Here is a 25758-nt window from a genome sequence, read left to right on the forward strand (position 1 = left end):
CAGAGTGGAGCCACCCAAAGACAGGACGTGTGTTACTGGCCTGAACGCCAGGTACAGTGGAACCTCGGATTGCGAGTAACGCAGTTAACAAGCGCATCGCAATACGAGCACTGTATTTTTAAAAATCCTGACTCGGTTTGCGAGTGTTGTCTCGCAATACAAGCAGGATTAAAACCACAGCGATGTGCAGTACCGCATTTGGCCTAAAGGTGGGGGGGGGGGGGGCGTCGGAGCCGAGCAGAGCCGAACGGCGCCGTTCGGTGCTGTTCGGAAAGACTCGGAAATACTCAGTTCCCGAGCCTTCCCGAGCCCTCCCGAGGTCAGCCGAGCTGTCCTCTGGCCTTTCCATGTGTTTCTGAGGCTCTCCGGCACCCTCCCATCACTGGCCACATGTGGTATTGCACGCCATTGAAGTCAATGCGGAACAAATTATTTTAGTTTCCATTGACTTCAATGGGGAAACTCGCTTTGATATGCAAGTATTTCGGATTACGAGCATTCACCTGGAATGGATTATGCTCGTAATGCGAGGTTCCACTGTAAAAGAAAAAAATGAATGTAACCACCACATTTAGGCATTGGTAAGCTGCAATATCTTCCATTTTGTTTTTTTCTAGTTTAAAGCAGATATTCACTGCATCTGAGCACCACAAACCAAAAGCAGTATTTAATTCATTTTTAATATTCAAAGCACGCTCCCTCATCCATGCATGTCTCTATGATTTATTTTGTTGAGAAATCACTTTGAAAAACAACCCCCTAGCATTTTTGGCCGTGGCTATCTTGAGTAAGGGCAAATGATTCATGTAGCATTTACTTCCTGAAATCCATCTTCCCTTAGCTCAGGCATGCATGCAGGAGAGTGTGCTTAGCTGAGAAAACCCCTCCTCCTCTCCTCCCATCCTGGAGACTCCTGGGATGTATGACATAATTTGCCTAGGCAAAAAACAGCAAATAACAGAAGAAATAAAAAAGTTTAAAACAGTGGCAGGAAAGACTGACTTCTCATGTGATGTCAGAAACCATGAATCAGACCGAGACAGAGGTGCAGTTAAATCACACTTGTTTAAAAATAAAAAGGTAAACAGAGTAAGCGTAGTCAAAACATAGCCAGAGTTCAGTAACCGGATCGGGTAGTCGGCCAAGCCAAAGTCCAAGAGCCAGCGATAAAGGTAGTAGTACAGTAAGCAGGTCTTCAACAGGAACGCAGGAGAAAGTCTCTTGTGATGTTAACACAGGCGAAGGCAAAGAGCAAATAAACTGGAAGGCTTTAGTAGGCAGAGCTGACAAGCGGATCATCAACAGGTGGATCACTGTGGAGAGATGGGAGCTGGCAATTAGCTAACAGCTGAACTGCCAGCACAGAGAAGGAAGGGCTGAGCCCAGCCCTGACACATGACCACTGTGTGGAAAAATGGAAAGAAACTGAGCTAAAAAAACAGAAAGAAAGGAGGAGAGAAAAAGACCTGCAACGTAGTCGCAGTCTATTCACTCCAGGTGCTGCGATTACCGTGTAAACAATAAATACAAGAAATAGACATAAAAAAATAATATAAATCGCGCTACCTCTATCACCCTTCTTGACAAACACAAACGTATACAAGTAGGTAATCTCTATTGATATATATGAGAAGCTCACTGCTATATCAAAACAGTGACATATGATGGCCGCAAGGGTGCACCATGCAGCCACCTCAACACCCCTCAGCAAAAGTGGTAATGGTGATTAAAAGAAGAAAAAAAAATAACACTTAGATCAAAAACCATAAACTGAAATTGGGATTTAGCTCTGAATAAAATTAATAAACAGTCCAAAGTATTGACAATAGAGGGCCAGATCCACATATAATTGGATAGGCGCAGCGTATCAGAGATACGCTACGCCGCCGTATCTTACCTGGCTTTAAGTCAAATCCAGGAAGATTTTGCGCCGTAAGTTACGGCGGCATAGTGTATTTCTGGCGGCGGAATTCAAATCGGCGGGTAGGGGGCGTGATTCATTTAAATGAAGCGCGTCCCCGCGCCGATTGAACTGCGCATGCTCCGTTTCGAAATTTCCCGCCGTGCTTTGCGTGAAATGACGTCGCAACAACGTAATTTTTTGAACTTAGACGTGACTTATGTCCATCCCTATTCACAGACGACTTACGCAAAAAAAAAAAATTCAAATTTCGCTAATTTCCATACCCGACGCGGAAAACGACGCAAACTCCACCCAGTGGGCGCCGAAGTATTGCACCTCAATCCGAAGGCGTACGAAGCCGTACGCCTGTCGGATTGAACCCAGAAGCCGTCGTATCTTGGTTTGAGGATTCAAACTAAAGATACGACGCGGGTAATTTGAAAGTACGCCGGCGTATCAGTAGATACGCCGGCGTACTCGCTATGTGGATCTGGCCCAGAAAGTCCATAAATAGCAGGTAAGATGTCATACACCCGTGCATCTGTGCCACATTACAGATTAGTTGTAAAGGTGTCCAAAAGAAGAAAGTGACATGTCCTCCACCAGACTTATACATTGGCTTCTTACCGGATTTCCACGATCCCTTATGACAGGGGATCAGAAACAGCATGTAATAGGTCCCAATCTCGCAGTTTCAGACATATGCGGTCCTGATGGATCTCATTCACAAGGAAATTCACCGGTATCAGTGCCCACCATAGTGTATTAAATGAGTAGAAATGTATTTAAAAAGTAAAAAAATGCACTTACAGTTATGCAGTTAAAAAATTGCCTTGAATCTAATGTGCCGGCCGGTACACAAAACCGGCACCCGTCCACTGGGGGAACGTTTAGAGCTTCTTGGGTGACGACAGCGCGCCGCTCGCCCTACATCCGTTTCGTAAGATATTACTTCTTCTAGGGGCACTACATGACCACTGTGATTGGCGGAAATAGTGGTCATATGATCAGAAGCCAGTCCCAATAGTATCTTTCACAGCTTGGCCCCTGTGCTGGTAGTGCACAGTAATCGCTCTCTCAGCACAGAAACATTTTCCATCCGGCAATGCATACACTATATTACCTAAAGTATTGGGATGCCTGCCTTTACACGCACATGAACTTTAATGGCATCCCATGAGCAAAAAAGAATTCTGGTTGGCAGCACGTCCAGTAAAATCACCTTTATTTCAGCATGAAAAATAGGGACACACATGGGGAACTAGGGTTGCTGCACACCCTAAATATGTGTCACAAAGAAAAATTTAAATATACCAGAGTTTTTTGACAGAAAAGTGATATATATCAAGAAAGTATCAATATAAAAAAAGTATATTTTATTGTACATATGTTAAAATCAAGCAAAGGTTATAAAATATGAGCTCTTGTTATGAACAGTCCTGTTTGGCCCATCGGCCATGACCACAGTAATACAGGCAGGTGTACTTATACAAAATAATTATTAAGCCTCGTACACACGCTTGGTTTTCTCGGCCAGAAACAGCAAGAAAACTGCTGGCAGGGCTTTCTTGCCGAGTAAACCGTGCGTGTGTACGAGGCATTGAGGTTTCTCGTTGAGGAAACTACACAAAATCTAGAGAAGAAAAACAGATAACCTGCTCTCTCTTTTCTCGTTGTGATTTCCTGCCAAGAAACCCGAGCATCTGTATACTTACCTGTCTAAATGGAAACCCGCGCATGCTCGAAATGACTTTGACGCATGCATGGTAGCTTCCAAGGCATAGGTAGGGTGAAGTAAGATGGCGGCGACGGCATCGAATGTGACGAGCACATGCTCATCGTAGTCGATGACGTCACCGCGTTCGTGCTAGGGTGACCACGTGTCCCGGATTGCCCGGGACAGCCCCGCATTTTGCAGGTCTGTCCCAGGCACCTTCATTCCAGGACAATACAGTGTCCCAGAATGAAACTGACACAGCCACCCCCCAGGCCAATCTGATGCCCCCAAAAAAGGCTGCTACATCACGCTTGACTCACTGACAGTACTTGTCCTGGCCTGGAATGCCTGGAGGAGCACAATCCCGCCCCCTGCTTGTGATTGGAGATATCATAAATCCCGCCTCATGTGTCCAATCGCTGTGCTGTGATTCGTTACAGCACAAGCTGATTTTTGGGAAGGGGGGTGTCCCTGAATGGTAGTTTGGAAATGTGGTCACCCTAGTTTGTGCCATTCAAAAGACGGTGGTTCTTTTGAATTGAACGTGTGTACACTCGGCCGGCAAGAAAATCTTGCCAGAAATCTCGTCAGGAAAAACGTTTTTTTTCTGACAAGAATCCCGGCCGTGTGTACAGGGCTTAACAGTATTGATCCTGCCCTTGAAGCTGATCCAACACATTTCGACCAAAAGAGTTGTGGTCTTCTTCAGGGGGACTGTGATGTCTACATCCAAAAACAAATAGATAGAATAAATGCCTAAATGTTATGGCAGTGATATGCCCATGTGGACCCACACAATGTATAATTACCTCCAACGAATGGGAGAAGGAGTTTAGAACCAGAGAATTCAATAATGACCGGGATCCTTCTTAAAATGTTCCAACCATCCACATGACAGGGCCCAACATACCTGGCTTGCAATGAACCATATGTAGGGTGTTTAGGTAATGCAGGGTGCTGGTTTGCAAATGTTTCTGTGCGATCACTGTGCGCTCCCAGCACAGAGGCTGAGCTGTGAAAGACACCATTGAGACTGGCTTCTGATCATATGACCACTATTTCAGCCAATCACAGTGGTCATGTAATCAGCCAGTCTTTCCTGCAACCCCCCCCCCCCCCAAAAAAAAAGATTGAGATCTTTTATAAAAGACTCTGGGCGGGCAGAAAGGGTTTAATATTCAAAGAGTAGTTATAGGGTGAGCTTTTACTTTAAAGGGAATTTGTCATGAGAGAAACATAGAGGCTGCCATTGCTGTCCATTCCTGAAAATGTCATTGCTTCAATACTTTCAACTGCTGACCTGGAGCATATTTGATCTGGTTCACTGGCTGAAAAAGTACTGAAACCAGCAGGTCAGAAAACAGCCAGGCAACATGCATTTTCTAAAGGAGAATACCAATAACAGATTAATAAAAGCAGAGACTGCAAGCCAGGCCTTCACCTCCAACATCAATGCCTGACCTCACAAACGCGCTTCTGGAGGAATGGTCAAACATTCCCATAGACACACTCCTAAACCTTGTGGACAGCCTTCCCAGAAGAGTTGAAGCTGTTATAACTGCAAAGGGTGGGCCAAGTCAATATTGAACCCTACTGACTAAGACTGGGATACTATTAAAAGTTCATGTGCGTGTAAAGGCAGGCGTCCAGTGGCGGCTGGTGCTCAAAATTTTTGGGGGGGCGCAAACGAAAAAAATAAAAAAAAAATAAAAGAAAAAAATTGCAGCCTCACTGTGCCCATCAAATGCAGCCACTGTGCCATCAATTGTCACCACTGTGCCATGCCATCAAGCGCAGCCACTGTGCCATCAATTGTCACCACTGTGCAATGCCATCAAATGCAGTCACTGTGCCATGCCATCAAACGCAGCCACTGTGTTATCAATTGTCACCACTGTGCCATGCCATCAAACGCAGCCACTGTGCCATCAATTGTCACCACTGTGCCATGCCATCAAACACAGCCACTGTGCTATCAATTATCACCACTGTGCCATGCCATCAAATGCAGTCACTATGCCATCAATTCGCACCACTGTGCCATGCCATCAAACGCAGCCACTGTGCCATGCCATCAAACACAGCCACTGTGCCATCAATTGTCACCACTGTGCCATGCCCTCAAACGCAGCCACTGTGCCCCTTAATTGTCGCCACTGTGCCAATTGTCACCACTGTGCCCTTTAAGCTGCCGTTATTCAGGTGGTCGGCGCTCAAGGTCCGGCCATCTGAATAGACAAGCGGCAGCTGGTAACAATAACATACATTCATGCAATGCATGAATGTATGTTATTTCAGTGGCGGCGCGGAGCCAGAGGGGGCGGTGCTCCAGCGCCCTCTATAGACAGACCGCCACTGCAGGCGTCCCAATACTTTTGGCAATATAGTGTGTGGAGTGTGGGAATTAAAGCTCACCCTTGTGCTGCTAGATGTAAGTTTTAGGCAGTTGTAGGGGTAAACAGCCATATAACTCATGTACCTTGATCAATGTTTGACTTCTGTAAGTGCTCTGGTTGTCCAGCAATCAGCATTGGAATCTCTTGGCCACTTACAGGTGACATGAATGAGATTGGCTGCACGTGGGGGGTGCACAGAACACCTGTACATTCCCATGTGTCTGAACACGCTTGTACGGGTGTATGTGTAGAACACCCTGTATGATCGGGGCCATAAGGGTCAGTGTTATATGGCTGTATAATGATCATAGTGTAATTGTATGATGAACTGACGCTTTTTGCTGCATGCTAAAGCATTACATTTATTTGCTGCAGTCTAATAAGCAGTGGTGGCGCACGGGCGCCGACCCCTCTCTCCAGCCACCCCCTCTGTGTATAATGGATAGATTCATGCATTGCGCGGGTCTGTTACCCGTCACCTGATTGGCTGAAACGACAGGCGTTACAATTGGACGCCTATCGGGAGGAGGGGAGGAGACGCATGTAGGACACAGGAGCCGCTGCAAGGTCCTACCTCTTGCCGCCATCACGTGCTGCCTGACCGAGGCAGTGTAAGTGAGCGGGTGGGGGTGTCGCATTGGAACTATTTGATCGTTACAGTGGCTGCGTTTTATGGGCACAGTGGCTGCGTTCGATGGGCACAGTGGCTGCATTTGATGGGCACAGTGGCTGCGTTTGATGGGCACAGTGGCTGTGTTTGATGGCACAGTGGCTGCGTTTGATGGGCACAGTGGCTGCGTTTGATGGGCACAGTGGCAGTGTTTGATGGCACAGTGGCTGCGTTTGATGGGCACAGTGTCTGCATTTGTTGGCACAGTGGCTACGTTTGATGGGCACAGTGGCTGCATTTAATGGCACAGTGGCTGCGTTTGATGGGCACAGTGGCTGCATTTGATGGGCACAGTGGCTGCATTTGTTGGCACAGTGGCTGTGTTTGATGGGCACAGTGGCTGCATTTGATGGCACAGTGGCTGCGTTTGATGGGCACAGTGGCTGCATTTGATGGGCACAGTGGCTGCATTTGTTGGCACAGTGGCTGTGTTTGATGGGCACAGTGGCTGCATTTGATGGCACAGTGGCTGCATTTGATGGGCACAGTGGCTGCGTTTGATGGGCACAGTGGCTGTGTTTGATGGCACAGTGGCTGCGTTTGATGGGCACAGTGGCTGCGTTTGATGGGCACAGTGGCAGTGTTTGATGGCACAGTGGCTGCGTTTGATGGGCACAGTGTCTGCATTTGTTGGCACAGTGGCTACGTTTGATGGGCACAGTGGCTGCATTTAATGGCACAGTGGCTGCGTTTGATGGGCACAGTGGCTGCATTTGATGGGCACAGTGGCTGCATTTGTTGGCACAGTGGCTGTGTTTGATGGGCACAGTGGCTGCATTTGATGGCACAGTGGCTGCATTTGATGGCACAGTGGCTGCATTTGATGGGCACAGTGGCTGCATTTGATGGGCACAGTGGCTGCGTTTGATGGGCACAGTGGCTGCGTTTGATGGCACAGTGGCTGCGTTTGATGGGCACAGTGGCTGCGTTTGATGGGCACAGTGGCTGTCTTTGATGGGCACAGTGACAGTCTTTAATGGGCACAGTGAGGCTGTAAGTGATGTTTTTTCCCCCCAGAATTTTTCAGTTTGTTTGCGCCCCCCCAAAAAAATTTGAGCACCAGCCGTCACTGCTAATAAGATAAAGCCCGGATCAGTCCACAAGCATGCCTTCAGTATAAACATCCATAGACTACTCTATTGGTACTTGGCCAGAGACTGACTGCAGGAAGACGAACTCTCACACAGCCCCAGGGACTTCTAACCCAATACACATTAGTAAGCCATTAAAATGTAGAGCAATGCAAGAGCATCTTTCCCTGTCTAATGGCCCCTCTGTCCTAATTACTAAACCACTCATCTCCGAAGAGGAGGAGCAACACAAATATATTCCTGTCTGTCCTCCCCTGTACAGGACCATACCACCCTACATCCACTCTCCCCTCCTTTTCTACAAATCAGCCAATCACAGCGCGTCTCTCACATTTTCTGATATTGCATGAAAATGGGCTTGTCATTGGTCACTTCTCTCTGGCCTGATAATTGGCTGTGGTTGTGGTGGGCGGGGCTGGATGCAGCACGCACGGAAGTGTTGTGTGTCAGAGAGCTCCTTGCTGAGTAAGTGAGAGAGACAGAGAGGTCCATGGACGGTACGTGACTGTTTATTATATGATTGGAGCCTTGTACCGGGCGGAATGTTCGGGAATATTCTGTGTATTCTTCTAGCTGCACACTTTGTGCAGTGAGGGACCTTATTTGTACCGAAGTTCAGTCACTTCTCCTTTTCATGTTGTCTGCACAGCACCAGGGACATAACTTGTCTGTATTGAGATCGGGCGTTCTCCAAACCCATTATTAATAATAATCAGGATTTATATAGTGCCAACCGTTTACAATATAAAAAGGGAGACAGTGCAGTTACCATACAAGAGGGTCCTGTTCATAGGAGCTTACAATCTAATAGACTCCTCTGCAGCCCAACTCCATACTTGTGCTTTTTTTTTTTTTTTTTTTTTAAGATAAGTGCGTATATTAAAAAAAAACAAAACAATTATACTGGCCTAGATGGATGCTGCATCTCTCTTTACGCCGAGAACTCAGCGATCAAACACCGCTGATCGCTCAGTTCTCAGTCTTCAGTAAGTGGAGATCAGTGACTGTCAGCAGCTCTCTACTCTGCCCCTCCTGCACTCACTGGAGCACTGGGCTGTGGAGGGGGCGGGAACGGATGGCTCAGGTTCTCAGAGGCGCACTGAGAGGCTGAGCCAGCTGCCAGTCAGGCATAGGGATGAGCTCTGGCGTGTTCGCACACTCCATGTGCAGAGCCCGCCAGGAAGTCGGCACTGTGGTGCGCTAATCACAGGCAGGGAGACATTTCCCGATCTCTGCAGTCAAGCAATCAGGAAATGTCTCCCTGCCTGTGATTAGCGCAGCGCCGTGCCGACTTCCTGGCGGGCTCTGCACATGGACTGTGCGAACATGCCGGAGCTCATCCCTAATCTTGACATTAAAGTTGGGATCTCTCCAGAGTCTAAATCTGTGATGTCAGCCAACAGCGGACTTTAGCCCCCCTGTCGGCTGAATACGGGCCACAGTAGTGCAGAGCGAAGTGATCCCCGGGAGAAGTAAGGCCAAAAGAGCTTTGTCTCTTGATGTGACATCACCCACGCCAGGGGTGCCCAACCTTTTGAAGGCCACTTAACCACTTGCTGACCGCCGCATGTATATGTACGTCCACAGAATGGCACGTACAGGCATATGGGCGTATATGTATGTCCCTGCCTTTCCGTTGGTCGGGGGTCCAATCGGGACCCCCCCCCCCCCGCTACATGCGGTGGTCGGATACCTGCGGGGAGCGATCCGGAACGAGGGTTCGGCTATTCGTTTCTAGCTGCCCCCTCACGATCGCTCCCCGGAGCTGAAGAACGGGGAGAGCCGTATGTAAACACGGCTTCCCCGTGCTTCATTGTGGTGGCTGCATCGATCAAGTGATCCCTTTTTATAGGGAGACTCGATCGATGACATCAGTCCTACAGCCACACCCCCCTACAGTTGTATACACACACTAGGTGAACCCTAACTCCTACAGCGCCCCCTGTGGTTAACTCCCAAACTGCAACTGTCATTTTCACAATAAACAATGCAATTTAAATGCATTTTTTGCTGTGAAAATTACAGTGGTCCCAAAAATGTGTCAAAATTGTCCGAAGTGTCCGCCATAATGTCGCAGTCACGAAAAAAATCGCTGATCACCGCCATTAGTAGTAAAAAAAAAAAAAATAATAATAAAACTATCCCCTATTTTGTAAACGCTATAAATTTTGCGCAAACCAATCGATAAACGCTTATTGCGATTTTTATTTTTTTTTATTTTTTTTTTTTTATTTTTTTTTAACCAATAATAGGTAGAAGAATACGTATCGGCCTAAACTGAGGAAAAAAAATATTTTTATATATGTTTTTGGGGGATATTTATTATAGCAAAAAGTAAAAAATATTGATTTATTTTCAAAATTGTCGCTCTATTTTTGTTTATAGCGCAAAAAATAAAAACCGCAGAGGTGATCAAATACCACCAAAAGAAAGCTCTATTTGTGGGGAAAAAAGGACGTTAATTTTGTTTGGGAGCCACGTCGCATGACCGCGCAATTGTCTGTTAAAGCGGCACAGTGACGAATTGTAAAAACGCCTTTGGGCATTTAGCAGCATATTGGTCCGGGGCTTAAGTGGTTAAGCTGCTTGGTAACTGGTCGCGGGCCACAATAAACGGAGCGGGTGGATGGCAGCCCACTCTATAGAGCCCACTGAACTCTTTTTTTTTTTTTTTTTTTTTTTTTATCGGATTGGAGGTAGGCGCTTGTAAACGGACACAAGTCCATTTACATCTGCCTCTCCTTAGAGGGGAATGGAGGGTCCGATTGGGTCGAACTGAGCTTGTGAAAGGGGGCTATGGCTGCTTTCACACTGGTGCACTGTTGTTTACCCCTGTGGCTTTGCTGCAGTTAAGCTGCACTTTGCCATAGATTTCTATTATTATATTCTGCAGGTTTGGTGCACTTTCAGAAAGCTCACCAAACTCGCAGGTAATAACAGAAGTCTATGGCTCAGTACAGGTAACCCGCAGGTAAACTGCTCTGCACCTGCGAATCAGTTGAAAGCAACCCAGTAACCACTGCAGAACAGATGTATCCATATATACACTTTGATTTAGTAATAAACTGACCTTTAATAACAACAGTATTCTAGTCCATTCTAGAGCAGGAGGTCGCGAGTCACATGTGGACCCCGGCCACTGGTTGGGCACCCCTGACCTAAGCTTACCTCTGTCTATGCATTTAGGAAGATATCCCCCAGAGTGGCGCTTTAAAGGGGAAGAAAAGCCTAAACACACTATTCCTAAAACAAAATTCACCCCCTTCACCCACCTACCCTACCATACATACCCTGTGTATATAAAAAAAAAAAAAAAAATCTCAGTACTTGCCTCCTTTTTTAGTCTGGTCAGGTGATCCTGCAGCTCCAGGTCCTCTGTGTCACTGAGCAGCTCTTGCAGGGAAGAGGAAGGGAGCGCTGACAATGGCTGATGTCCTGGCTCCCAGATTTCACAGCTGTTGCAGGGGAGAGGAAGGGAGCGCTGACCATGGCTGGTGTCCTGGCTCCTGGATTTCACAGCTGTTGATGGGCGCTCCCTTACACAGGGGAGTCAGAGCTGCAGGATCAGGTGATTAAAAAAGGTAAGTACACAGATCTTCTTTTTTGTTATGAAGGATAGTTAGGAGAGAATGTTTGCAATAGGGTTGCACCGATACCGTTTTTTAATGGCGAGTATGAGTACCAATACTTTGCCAAGTACCGATACTTTGCAGTGCGATTTGCATCAATACAAAAAAATTGGTGCAAATAACATTGCAAAGAATCGCATTTGATTTTAACAGGAATGAAGTGTGATTTTTGTTAGAATTGCATGCGATTTTTATTTATTTTTATTTTCTCGCCATGTGTGTGTATAAGCACCATCTAGTGGTCAGTTTAAAAAATGTTAGAACTCGCCGTACATCTGGCCACCGATGGTAGCAAATCAGGCCCACTGGAGAAGAGGTTCCGGGACCCTGTGGTTATAGGGCGGAAGTGATATTGGCTTGGGGGCATACCGCCTCTTCACCTCCAGCAGCCTGTGCATGCAGCCTCTATGAGGCTGTGAGTTCTAACAATTTTTAAACTGCCCACTAGATAGTTCTTTTCTATACACAAATACAGGAGTCGTGGAGGGAATCGCACCACATGCCCCTTTTAAAATGCATGCGATTCTTTGCAGTGTAATTTGCGCCCACTCATTTTGTATTGATGCTGATCGTACCGCAAAGAATTGGATTTGGGCGAGTTACTGATACTTGCGCACGTTTGGTATCGGTACCAATACCGGTATTGGTGCATCTCTCTTTTTTTAAGAGTGGTGTAAAAACTACCATAGATGGATCAAAAGACGTCTGGTTCAGCATCTGTGGTATCCATCTATGGGCAGTCTGATTGTACAGAAGTCGATCTCAGTTGATTTCTGTACAACCAGCCTGTTAAAAGTTTTTCACTCGATCAGTGTCATCCCCTATAGACAGTCATGCTAATGAGTGAATTCTGATGGCGAGGAAATTTCCCAACGAGAGGGATTCCCTCATCAAATGTGTGGATGGGGAAATCCATTCATTTTCTTTGGATGAAAGAAAGAAAGAGAATCGTATATGGCCTGCATTAGGCTTTTCTTCTACTTTAAGTGGGCTGTGCCGTAGATAGAATGTCTGTGTAAAATTTGGCTTTAGCCACTTGCTTACTGGGCACATATACCCCCTTCCTGCCCAGGCGAAATTTCAGTTTTTGGGACTGTCGCGATTTAAATGAAAATTGTGCAGCCGTGCGATGTGGCTCCCAAACAAAATCGACATCCTTTTTTTCCCCACAAATAGAGCTTTCTTTTGGTGGTATTTGATCACCTCTGCGGTTTTATTTTTTTGCGCTATAAACAAAAAAGTGCGACAATTTTGAAAAAATGTTTTTTTTTTTTTACTTTTTGCTATAATAAATATCCCATTAAAAAAAAAAAAAATTTTTTTTAGTTTAGACCGGTACGTATTCTTCTACATATTTTTGGTTAAAAAAATCGCAATAAGCGTATAGTGATTGGTTTGCGCAAAAGTTATTTTTGTCAGGACTGCGATATTGCGGCGGACACATCGGACACTTTTGACACATTTTTGGGACCATTCACATTTATACAGCGAACAGTGCTAGAAATATGCACTGCTTACTGTATAAATGTGACTGGCAGGGAAGGGGTTAACACTAGGGGGCGAGGAAGGGGTTAAATGTGTACCCTGAGAGTGATTCTTACTGTGGGGGGAGGGGACTGATTGGGGGAGGTGATCGATCTGTGTCCCTATGTCCCTCTCTCCCTGACAGGACGTGGAGCTCTGTGTTTACACACAGAGCTCCACGTCCCTGCTCTGTCACTGCCGATCGCGGGTACCTGGCAGACATCGCGCGCGCATTGGCTTCATGGTGACATGCCGCCGGTTTCCGTGCGAGCGCGCCACCCAGTGGCCGGAGGACCAGAGACCATAAAAAGACGGCCTCCCGGCATTGTAGAGCCACCTTGTGGCCGACTTTTTACAATGGCCCGGGTCTGAAGTAGTTAATGAAGGATCCAACTAGTAGTTTGAAATAAGCTTTTGTCTTCACATGATATTAACTGTTACTAATGGTCACGTATTTGTTCCCCTCTCTACAGACTGCCTTTGGCATGAAAGCAATGGTCCCGGCATTTCTCCCCCTCCCCCAGTAAACTCCTGTACACTTTCTCCCAGTACAGCATACTCCACAGATAACTTTACATTTCCACACTCAAATGTAATGTGACCGGAAGAACATACATTACTTCTGATGTCAGAAGAATTTTAGAAGCCATACAAAGCATGTTACAGACATGTTGGGTTTGAAGGAACAGACAATCTCCATTTTCTTCCTTGCCTGATGTATATTGATGCAGCCTGTTAAATTTACTATTAGCCATTCCTTACATACCGCGTCCTACTTCTCATCTATAGAGCCTGGTACTGCTTATTGCAATCGTTCTTTATTATGCTTAACCATGTGTAAAATATCACCCTAGTCCCAGCAAGCGCAGCCCTGTGTTTTATGACGCCGGCACTCTTGCCAAGATTAGAGATTTAGGACACGAATTGCCAGGCAGCTATTGTGCCACTGTGATTACTACCCATCCTCCATCATGTCTAATGGATCATCACCCCCTCTGCTGCTATGGATGGAAGACATGTTTATACTGACCTTTCTGCGGGCACGGAGACTACTTCTGCAGACTGGAATATTGTTTTGCATCCTGCTCTTGCTTCTCTGGGTGTCTGTGTTTTTATATGGCAGCTTCTACTATTCCTATATGCCAACTGTGAAATACTCCAGCCCAGTGCACTACCAGTATAGGTAAGTGTCCTTTTATAGTATCTTTTCTTCATAGACTTTGTTATTTTTATACATTATTATTTGTGTTTGTCTGCAGTTTTTTTTTTTAATAATTAAACTTTATTAAAAAAAATTCTTTACATATAACATTTAACATGCCTTGACACTTAAAAGACAGCTCGATACTACCTTCCTTTACTATATGGTGGTTTCCGGTCCTCCCCCCAAAAAAAGGAAAGGGGGGAACGCAGGAAAACGTTTGACTATAAAAAATGTATTAATATATATGTATTCCTAGTACTAGATACTTGTGATATTTATTATGTTCCTCTGTGCCTTCTTACATTTATTTGTCTGTGATTCAGGTTTACTTCCCTTATTGAGGGGTAAACACCCCCCCCCCCCCAAAAAAAAAAAGGGTTGTGTTTAAAATGTTATATTTAGATGTGTCTTCTTATTTATAATTATAATTATAGTATTCCCTTCTAAATTATGTGTTTTTGGACCCCCCCCCCCCCAAAAAAAAAGGGGAAGAGGAGAAAGAGAGAAGGGGGAAAAAAAAATCCCACATGTTCTCCCTCCCCCTCCCCCAGAATAGGTGAGGAGGATCGTTCAACACCTTCCCATATTCTTCTAGTGTCACATTCTTTGCTTAGACATAATAACAATACATACATAAAAACATACACATTAAAAATAAAAGCTGTGGATTGTTCCCCATTTTTTTTTTTTTTTGAGCTTCATAAGGCTTTTGGTTTTATCCATCTATTTCCTGGTTATGATTTTCCCAGATTTTTCTAAATTTCTCCTGTTTATGCCCGATGTCATGTATCTATTTTTCTGCTCCCATTATTAAAACTACTTCCCTTTTCCATTCTTGTAGGGTGGGGCATGTTGCTTGTTTCCAATACCTTGGTATTAATCTTTTGGCCGCATTTACCCTGCAGTTTTACCTTGGTTTTAAAGTTTAATTGCTTGCCTACTGCCTAACATACTAGTACTGCAGAAAAGCCGCCTCCCTGCGCTGGATCATGTTCCTAGTACGTGATTCGTGCACCTGCTGTCCCGGCTGTGCTGTGATTTGTCACAGTACAATCCTATCTGCAGGTCTTGGCCAACGATTGGCTGCTGGCACCCACTGATCGGCATTGTTTACTGACTCAGGCCTGGTACACACGATAGGATTGATCCGCGGATACCGTCTGCCGGACCGTATCCGCGGATAAATCCTCTGGCGGAATTCAACTGCAGTGACGTGTCGCACCGTCGCCGCGATGATGACGTGGCGACGTTTGCGACGCTGTCATATAAGGAAATCCACGCATGCGTCGAATCATTACGACGCATGCGAGGGACGGGTTCGGACGGATCGATCTGGTGAGTCTGTACAGACCACCGGATCGATCCGCTGGAGCCGATTCCAGCGGATAGATTTGTTAGCATGCTAACAAATTTTTATCTGCTGGAAATCGGAAATATCCGCGGATAAATATCCGCTGGAACGTACACACCAGGGGATCTATCCGCTGAAACCTGATCCGCTGAGATTTTTCAGCGGATGGATCCTCTCGTGTGTACGGGGCCTAAGGGTTTTGCTGTTTATTTTCCCTGCTAAGTAGGGGAAAAAAATACAACAAGATCCTTTAGTAAAAGCACTACAGCTCTCTCACAGCACACATTTAACCCTTTTATCGCCCTAGATGTTAACCCCTTCTCACCCAGTGTCATTAGTAAAGTGATGGTGCATATTATTAGCACTAATCGCTGTATTAATGTCAGTGGCAGTTAGTTCCCCTCAGTGTCGGAGTGCCTGCAGCAGTATCGCAGTCCCATTATAAGTCACTAATCACTGACATTAGTAGTATAAACATAAAACTTCCAGTATTCTGTATATCCCATAGTTTGTAGATGCTATAACTGTCAGACAAACAAATCAATATAAAAGAGAGGGGTGGTAGAACCCGCGCTATGGATATAATATTTTCAAGTACTGCAGTGGTACTGGTTAAGTATGCTAATTGTTTAAGTGACAACCCCTACGTGAAATTCCACCTAAATGGAATATGGAAAGTGAATGGGGGTGAGGTAGTAGGTGTTGGCGCCTCTTAATATGTAGAAAAATATGTATAAATATATAAAAATGGTAGTGGTGTGGTGCTTAACCAATATAGAACTATAACTTGGTCCACATGTGACTCATTAAGGTATGTGAATTAAACCATATATTAAACCATGAACAAAATAGATTATATATAAAAAATTATATAGAAAAATCCCTCCTAATTAAAAATAATTAGTTAAAGTGCCCTGTGCCGTGAATATTTTGAAATAATGTCTGATGCTAATTTCAACAGTTCGTGCTTCATAAAGTTGTGCAATTGGCAGTGTTCACTCAGTGCTCCCTCTTCTCATGCTCTGGTGGGTCCCTCACTCACCAGATCCAGGCACCCTCAAGGGGTGAAAGCCCTGTGTTGTCGCTCTCTGGAAAACCTCCACTTGTTTAGACCCGTTCAGTCTGGTATGTAGCTCAAAAGAGAGAGAGAGAGTGCCCACATAGTGTAATACAGTCGATCAAAGTTTATTTAACAAAAAAAAGTCAGGTACTCACATTTAACAAATGAAAGTCAGGCGTATCAATATAGATTTCTCACGAGTGTTTGCGACTAAATGCTATCCCGCTCGACCGGTTTCGTCTGGTGACGTCATCTGGAGCGTGCTTCCGTCGTAAACACTCTGTGTATTTATAGATAGATCTGTGCTCTCCATTGTGCGCTGCCATGCGTCCGTTCTTAAGCTTTTTTGAAGACAGAAGTCCTGGCGCTGGGATGACTAGTGCTCGGCGCCATTTTCCTGTGGACTTCACAGACCGAAGTCTGGTGGTTGTATTGGACTGGATTCGCTCTATGGTTTTGGCTGGCACAATAGACACAGTGTGCGCTGTTTAACCACTTGACCACCAGGCCTATTCTGGCACTTCTCTCCTTCATGTGAAAATCACAATTTTTTTGCTAGAAAATTAATCAGAACCCCCAAACATTATATATTTTTTTTTAGCAGACATCCTAGGGAATAAAATGGCAGTCATTGCAATACTTTTTGTCACACCGTATTTGCGCAGCGGTCTTACAAGCGCACTTTTTTTGGATAAAAATCACTTTTTTGAATTAAAAAATAAGACAATACATTTTGCCCAATTTTTTTATATATTGTGAAAGATAATGTTACGCCGAGTAAAATGATACCCAACATGTCACGCTTAACCACTTAAGGACCCCCCACTGTATATATACGTCCTCTTTTTAAACATGGATATCTCAGTAACGGCAGCAGCTGCTGCCACAACTGAGATATCCATGTTTTCAGCGGGCGGCCGTGTAAACGCTAACGGCGGTCTCCGCGGCGGATTCGCCGCGAGATCGCCGTTATCGGTGGCGGGAGAGGGGGCCCCCCCCCCCCCGCCGCTTTTCCGCGCCCTCCGACGCTTACCGGAGCCGTCGTTAGCGGCAGAGGAGATCCGATGCTGCCGCCTGGAGAGTGAGGACTTGAGTGAGGGCAAGATGGCCCCCACCCGTCCTCATAGCTCTGCTGGGCGGAAGTGACGTCAAAACGTCAGTCCCGCCCAGCCTCTTAAAGAGACAATTTTTTTTCTGTCATTTTTTTAAATGACAAATTTTTCTTTTTTTTTTTTTTTTTTTTGCATTTAAGCCTAAATATGAGATCTGAGGTCTTTTTGACCCCAGATCTCATATTTAAGAGGACCTGTCATGATTTTTTCTATTACAAGGGATGTTTACATTCCTTGTAATAGGAATAAAAGTGATCATTTTTTTTATTTTTTTTATATTTTAGTGTAAAAAATAATAAAATCAATAAAATTAAATAAGAAAACAAAAATTTTTTTTTTTAAAGCGCCCCGTCCTGACGAGTTAGCGCGCAGAAGCGAACGCATACGCGAGTAGCGCCCGCATATGAAAACGGTGTTCAAATCACACAAGTGAGGTATCGCCGCGATCGTTAGAGCGAGAGCAATAATTATAGCCCTAGAGCTACTCTGTAGCTCAAAAAATGCAACTTATAGAATTTTTTAAACGTCGCCTATCTAGATTTTTAAGGGTAAAAGTTTGACGCCATGCCACGAGCGTGCGCAATTTTAAAGCGTGACATGTTGGGTATCATTTTACTCGGCGTAACATTATCTTTCACAATATATAAAAAAATTGGGCCAAATTTATTGTTGTCTTATTTTTTAATTAAAAAAAGTGAATTTTTTCCAAAAAAAGTGCGCTTGTAAGACTGCTGCGCAAATACGGTGTGACAAAAAGTATTGCGATGACCGCCATTTTATTCTCTAGGGTGTTAGAAAAAAAAATATATAATGTTTGGGGGTTTTAAGTAATTTTCTAGCAGAAAAAACTGTTTTAGTCTTGCAAACACCAAATCTGAAAAACACCTGAGGTCTTTAAGTGGTTAAAAATTGCGCCCGCTCGTGGCATGGCGTCAAACTTTTACCCTTAAAAATCTCGATAGGCGACGTTTAAAAAATTCTACAGGTTGCATTTTTTTGAGTTGCAGAGTAGGTCTAGGGCTAGAATTATTGCTCTCGCTCCAACGATCGCGGCGATACCTCACATGTGTGGTTTGAATACCGTTTTCATATGCGGGCGCTACTCGCGTATTGCTTCTGCGCGCGAGCTCGTCGGGATGGGGCGCTTTAAAAATTTTTTTTTTGGTTTTCTTATTTATTTTTATTTATTTTAGAATTTTTAACACTGAAATAAAAAAATAAAAAAAATGTATCACTTTTATTCCTATTACAAGGAATGTAAACATCCCTTGTAATAGAAAAAAGCATGACAGGTCCTCTTAAATATGAGATCTGGGGTCAAAAAGACCTCAGATCTCATATTTAGACTTAAATGCAAAAAAAAAAAAAAAAAATGTCATTTTTTCAAATGATAAAAAAAAAAATGTTTCTTTAAGAGGCTGGGCGGGACTGACGTTTTGACGTCACTTCCGCCCAGCAGAGCTGTGAGGACGGGTGAAGGAGATTTCTCCTTCAGTCCCGTCCCCGCTCAGCTGCCGAACACATCCGATCCCCTCCGCCGCTACCGACGGCTCCGGTAAGCGGCGGAGAGCGGCGGGAGGGGGGGGGCCCTCTCCCGCCACCGATAACGGCGATCTCGCGGCGAATCCGCCGCGGAGACCGCCGTTATCGTGTACACCACCGCCCCCTGAAAAGATGAATATCTCGGTTGTGGCAGCAGCTGCTGCCGTTATCGAGATATTCAACTTTAAAACAGGACGTCTTTTTGACATGGGGCGGTGGTCAAGTGGTTAATGTTGCTTCAGATTATCTTGTTGATTAAAAACGGGCAAAGGCCCCTAATATAACATAAAATCTGTGCTAATAATATTAAGGAATTTCAATTACAATTCCCCCAATGTTCATCTGATTTTCATTTTTATTTTTATGTTTTATATCTCCTTATGTGGAGTTTTAAATTGCGATCGTATGCAATAATCAAAATGGTCCCAAGATGATAATAGCGGCGAATTCGGGATCCTATTTTAATTTATTATTTTTTTATTATTGGCACAGATTTTATGTTATGGCTAACAGAGGATAGAATTAGAAATAGACTTGAAAAACGTAACATTCATAAGTCACCGGGACCAGATGGCTTACACCCAAAGGTCCTTAAAGAGGAGTTCCACCCAAAAATGGAACTTCCTCTTAACCCACTCCTCTCCCCCTTACATGCCACATTTGGCATGTAATTTTTTTGGGGGGGAGTGGGGGCTTCAGGAGAAGGGGACTTCCTGTCCCACTTCCTCCTTCCGCCGAGGGGCTGCAAAGGCGATATACGTCATATCGCCTTTTGGCAGCCCCTCCCTGTAGGCGATCGCCTGGGACACGTGACAGGTCCCAGGCGATCGCCTGTCCAATCAAACAGCGCAGCGCCGGGACGCATGCGCAGTGCCGCTCGCGCATGCGCAGTGGGTGCCCGGCCGTGAAGCCGAAAGCTGTCACGGCCGGGTGCCCACAGTGACAATGAAGACGCCGGCCAGGGAGGGGGGGAGAGGAGCGGACCCCCGGCGCGTCGCTGGAGCAGGTAAGTGTCAGTTTATTAAAAGCCAGCAGCTACACTTTTTGTAGCTGCTGACTTTTAATAAACTTAAAAAATGGGTGGAAAACCCCTTTAACCACTTCCCACCCGGCCACTGCATATGTACGGCTAGGTGGGCGATTTCTCCTTTTGGAGTGCTAGGCGATCTGCTCTCCTCTCCTCACACATTATTTGTCGTTGAGGAGAGTGGATCGCTGCAGCCGGCTGGTGATCAGTGTATGAGCCGTTTTAACAGCTTTTGACACACTGATCACCAGCCTAGTAACACAGTGTAAAACACATGTCCCCACATCTGTAACAGTAAAATCATATGTCCCAATTATTATCTGCACACATGTCCGTGATTACCTGCGCACATCTGTACATGATCGTTTGCGTACATATGTCCGTGATCACACAAACCAAGTATTATACACTTAACAGGATTTTTTTTACCAAAACATGTAGCAGAATACTCTTTGGCTTAAATTTATGACAAAATTCGATTTTATTGGAGTAAAGAAAATATATATTTTATTTTCCAAATTTACGCTCTTTATTTTTTTGCTTATATCGCAAAAAATGTAAAACTGAGTCGTGAATAAATACCACCAAAAGAAAGCTCTATTTGTGCAAACAAAATGATAAAAATGTAATTTGGGTACAGCGTAGCATTAAAATACGAGAGCGCTGAAAGCTGAAAATTTGTCCTGGGAAGGAAGGGGGTGAAAGTGCCCAGTATTGAAAAGATGCAGAAAAGCCAATGGAGCTCCAATATTTAAAAAAAGGGCCAAGATGCATCCCTGGGAGTTACAGGATGGTCTATGTGGACAGCTTTATACTGCATTCACATCTAGGCGGACGAAATCGCGGCGTTTTGTCGCCGCAAATCGCGGTAAAAATAGCGGCGTTTTGTACCGCGATTTGTGGCGACAAAACGCCGGTATTGTCCGCCTAGATGTGCCCCAAGATGACCCCCTCTATGGAGATGATTCCCATCTCCTAGCTGAACGCTCGAAGACGCCTGAAAAAAAGGTCCGGGACCTTTTTTCAATCGGCAGGCTACAGGCGTCCGGCGTTCGGCGTGGAGATATGAACCATCTCCATAGAGGGACATCTGTTTTCAGCCCTCTGGCGGCAGCGGCGTAGCGCTACAGGCGTAAAAACGCCTAGGTGTGAATGCGGGCTTACTCTGGATGCATGCATACTTGGATGTGTCTGTTTATAATCATTGACCCATGTGAGTTTCTAAATGTTGTACCCTGATTAAATGTAATCATATTGCTACACTTGGAGGCACCTCTGTTCTATTTTATACTCAGTTGTGACATGACACTACTCTTATATTAACACATCGCTGTATATCATGTCAAAATGTATAAAAAAAAAAGTTGCTCGTCTTGCAAAACGCTTTCAAACCAAGTTACTCTCAAACCAAGGTTTTACTGTACATATGTGTGTGCATGTGTCTCAGTGATGTAAAAGATATAATGCCAAATTTCAAGAGAATTGGATAATATTTAGGGGTTGCACACATTGGTCACTTTTATTACAAACTAGTGAAATTTCTAACATTGAACAAAGTGTAAAAAAGAAGATAACAAAGATTCATATAAGAATAAACATTACAAAGCTATCGCTGAAATCAATAAAAGTTATACTGGAAGACTCCTCTCCATCATCACAAGCACCTGGTGACGAAGAGGCTGAGTTTTCACCTCCAGCAACTATTATATTCAGTCCTAGATTAAAAACTCTTGATCAGACACTCGGGATCGAGAACGGCTATCTATTTGACAAGCAAGTACTTTATTTATAGCAACTGCAAAACAGCCTTTGCCACAATGTTTCAAAAATGTTCATATCTCCAGCTACCGTTTGCCGAGCTTGGGCCATCAGTAGAAGTAAAATCGAAGTCACTCTTTGAAAATCCTCATTTGGTCTTGTATTGGGATAGTAAACTGTTGCCCATGGGAATGTCAAAACTTTAGAAGATAGAGTTGCAGTTCAAGTGACTGGCACAGATTTTGAGCATTTGCTTGGCATACCTGTTGCCCTGATGAAAATATGACTAAAAATTTTGAAACCAAACCTGCAAAGAAAAATACATTGAAACGATTAGAGGGTAAAAACATGGGGCCAAATCCTCAAAAATCCTGCCTAACTTATCTTTTCCCATTTAAGTTACACTGCCTGGTCCTCTTCTGCAGGGGGCGATGACAATTTAAATGAGGCGCGCTCCCGCGCCGGCTGTACTGCGCATGCTCGTGACGTCATTTTCCCGACGGGCAGTGCGTGAAATTACGTTACGCTGGGCTTTGTGGATTGCGATGGGACAATAAAGTTGCGTCGGGTAAAAAAAAAGTTACGCGCCGGAAAAAAAAAATTCAAAATTTAAAAAAAATCGCGGCGATCGAAAAAGTCTGTTTTTACAAGGTGTAACTAGTTTACACTTTGTAAAAGCAGAACTAATTTTACGTATGCAAATGTAAACTTACGCAGAAAACACAAAGCTGAAAAGCTTTGTGGATCTCCGTAAGTCCTCATTTGCATACGCGCAGCGGCATTTCGACTCGAAATGCCCCCAGCGGCGGATGCGGTACTGCATCCTAAGATCTGACAGTGTAAGTCTCTTACAGATGTTACTTACCTGGCAGGGGAGACACCATGATCACGAAGGTGGTTCTCCCAGGGCGAGGCACGGCTATTGCACACTCTAGGCCGTGCTGATCGTGGTTGTCTTCCCTGCCGCTTCTCGGCCTTTTGGCTGGGACTGGATGTGGTATCTGTCCTTATCAGTTGTCAGCGGAGCGCTGAAGCACCTCCTACATGGGGAGGGTGGATGCAATCCAATGACGTCATTGCACCTGGAAGGATGGTTTCAGCAGGGACTACGCTGTGCTGCCCGACAGAATACTGGGGGCCGGCCCATGGTTGAGTCTGAGCCATCTGGAAGGGTGCTCCTGGTGAGGATGGGTGCTGCGTTTGGTCCTGGTCTTTTTGCCGAGTTCTAGTCTGGCCTTCTGGCTGGCTGGTGTAAGTGCTATCTCTGTCAGCGATCCGGTTGGAGGAGCTGGTAATGCCCTGTGGTAGGACGGGGCAGAGCCATGCAAATCCGCTGGGTTGACGGAGGGTCTGGAGGGGCTAGTATTGGTGGAGGCTGTTACCTGAGCGGCAGTTCTCCCCAAGAAAACCTTGAAGGGCTCTCTAGCTGCCAGGGGTGGAGGGCTGCACTGGCTGGTCGGGGGGTCGGATATGGAACGAAAAGCCTATGGTGCATGTGCCCCTGGAGTGGCAGTCCAGGGGTATCTGAAGATCACTGTGTGTGAGGGACACATTGATTTAAGGATACCACGGTCACTGCACCAGATACACGCTTTTTTTAGCACCTGCCTCCTGGGCCGGGCCTTTTGGCTAGGACCGGAGGAATTTTTTATTCCTGGCCGGAGGACCTGGTCATTGTTTCACCACAATGGCCACTTCTTTCACTCTCCTCTCCACTATCCCTTCCCCCACTTTATTTTATTTAAGCCTGTGTTTGTCACTTTTTTTTGTTGTGCACGTTTTGTCACTGTGTGATTAGTAGGGTGCGGGTCCTCGGGCCAGCCCTGAACGTCTTGGGAGTGGGTGGACATGGCCTTCTGGCTTAGTTCGCCTGCTCTCATGGGGTCTCCCTTCGGGGGAGCCCCACCTAGTACTGGGAGGGTTCTGTTTCGGACCACAGTACCTCAGTCCCCGTCTGGAGCCTAACGCCCCGGGGGATCAGGGTTTGGGTCCCTCTTCACAGGAGGACCACTTGACGTTGCACCCGTCTGCACGTTTTTGTGAACACTGTTTGTGTGTGCACATTCTTTCTGCACTGGGTGGAGTTTTTTGGGTGTGTTCACACGCCAAAGGCTTTTAAAAAAAAAAAAAAAAAAAGTCTCTTATAGATGTCGGATCTTCTGCCTATCTTTGGAAAACTGCTTCTGAGGATCAGTTCCAAAGATAGGCACAGGGATACGCAGGCTGAACAGCAGTTCCGCCTGCGTATCCCTTTTGAGGATTTGGCCCATGTTTTTTTAAGGAAAATACCTGAGCCATTTCGTTACTAATAAAACAAAGGCGTTCTTTGAATTGATTGGGATCCACAACGTGACCGAATACTGCAGTGATTCTCTAAGAAGCCATGAGAACGCTCTTAAGGTTGTCGATGATACCGCAGAAAGAGGATTGAGCATCACAGAAAAGTCGTCAACAAGGGATTGCATCGTTCAAAGTTGATTTAATATAACACATGTTTTGCCTATCATATTACCTAGTAATCTTGGTGTATAGCAGGGTTCTTGAATTAAAATTGAAGGAGGTCCGGTCACTGAAAAAAAATTTGGGTCGAGGTCCGAATCTCAAGTCCCCATTTGTCCCCATCACGGTGCCCCTTTACATGAGGCGTCCCCATCACAGTGCCCCTTTACATCAGGGGTCCCCATCACGGTGCTAATTTACATCAGGCATTCCCGTCAGAATGCCTCCTTACATCAGATGCCCCATCAGAGTCCCCCTTAACATAAATTAAGGGTCACGCTGATGGGCACATTTTATGTTAAGGGAAACGCTAATGGGCACATTTTATGTTAAGGGGCACCCTGATGGACACATTTTATATTAGGAGCACTCTGATGGGCACAACAAAACGTGCCCCTTAATTCAAAATGTGCCCATCAGTGTTGCTCATAAAATATGCCCATCAGCGTGACCCTTAACATAAAATAAGGGTCACGCTGATGGGCACCTGTTATTTTAAGGGGCACTCTGATGGGCACATTTTATTTTAAGGGGCATGCTAATGGGTATATTTTTAATGTGCACACTGGTAGGCACATTTTATGTTAAGGGACACTCTAATGGGCACAACAAAATGTGTCCATCTGTGTGCCCCTTAACAAAATATGCCTATCAGTGTGCACATTAAAATAAAAATTTTCCATCAGAGTGCCCCTTAAAAAAAAAAATTGTCCATCAGAGTGCCCCTTAACATAAAAAAAATATGCCCAGCAGTAAATACCAGCTAACATGTGGCCCACATACCTTGAATGAGGGCACAACAGAAGGGGCAGAAGCTGCAAGATACGGAGACAGGACCCGGGAACCGAGAGTAGCAGGGGGCGGGTCGCACCCGTGATGTCACGCCCCTACTAGCAAGAGTCAGGACCAATTGTCTCGTCAGAACACCAGGAATCGCAAGCAGCAGGGGGGCGGGTCGCACACGTGATGTCACGCCCCTATTTGCGGCTATGCAAGCTTTTCATCTCAGACCTGAGGTGAGGAGCAGGGAGCCGATGCACGCACGCAGCGTTCCTTGGGGGAAACTCGCGGTCCCAGCAAACAAACAGCTGCAGACATTAATGATTATACTGGCAGCCTAGCGGTCCGGGCAGAAGCGGCACTCGGTCCGGACTCGGACCGCGGGCCGCCATTTAGTGACGGCTGGTGTATAGTATTTTAAGTTGATTTCTAGTTTTACAAAACAGATCAAAGTGTGCAACCTCTAAATATTAGCCAATCTTCTTGAAATTCAGC

The 25758-nt window shown here is 45.3% G+C and overlaps 1 protein-coding gene and 1 non-coding gene across 3 annotated transcripts in view; both read left to right on the top strand.

The window, feature by feature from the left end:
* Positions 1-8148: 8148 nt before the first annotated feature.
* Positions 8149-25758, top strand: part of BSCL2 (BSCL2 lipid droplet biogenesis associated, seipin) — a 55055-nt gene continuing 37445 nt past the window's right edge. Inside the window, exons 1-2 of one of the 2 annotated variants that reach the window (XM_040328998.1) lie at positions 8149-8242; positions 13404-14113. In XM_040328998.1, coding sequence (XP_040184932.1) covers positions 13902-14113 — 212 coding nt within the window. In that variant the 5' untranslated portion in view covers positions 8149-8242; positions 13404-13901. Of the gene's footprint in view, positions 8275-13403; positions 14114-25758 lie in introns of both variants that reach the window. The other variant, XM_040328997.1, reaches the window with a different exon arrangement.
* LOC120918015 lies at positions 22842-23001 on the top strand. The gene has a single exon (XR_005744260.1). It is a non-coding gene; the product is annotated as a U1 spliceosomal RNA (small nuclear RNA).

The sequence above is a fragment of the Rana temporaria genome, chromosome 11 (assembly GCF_905171775.1).
Source record: "Rana temporaria chromosome 11, aRanTem1.1, whole genome shotgun sequence".
Classification (NCBI taxonomy): Eukaryota; Metazoa; Chordata; class Amphibia; order Anura; family Ranidae; genus Rana; species Rana temporaria.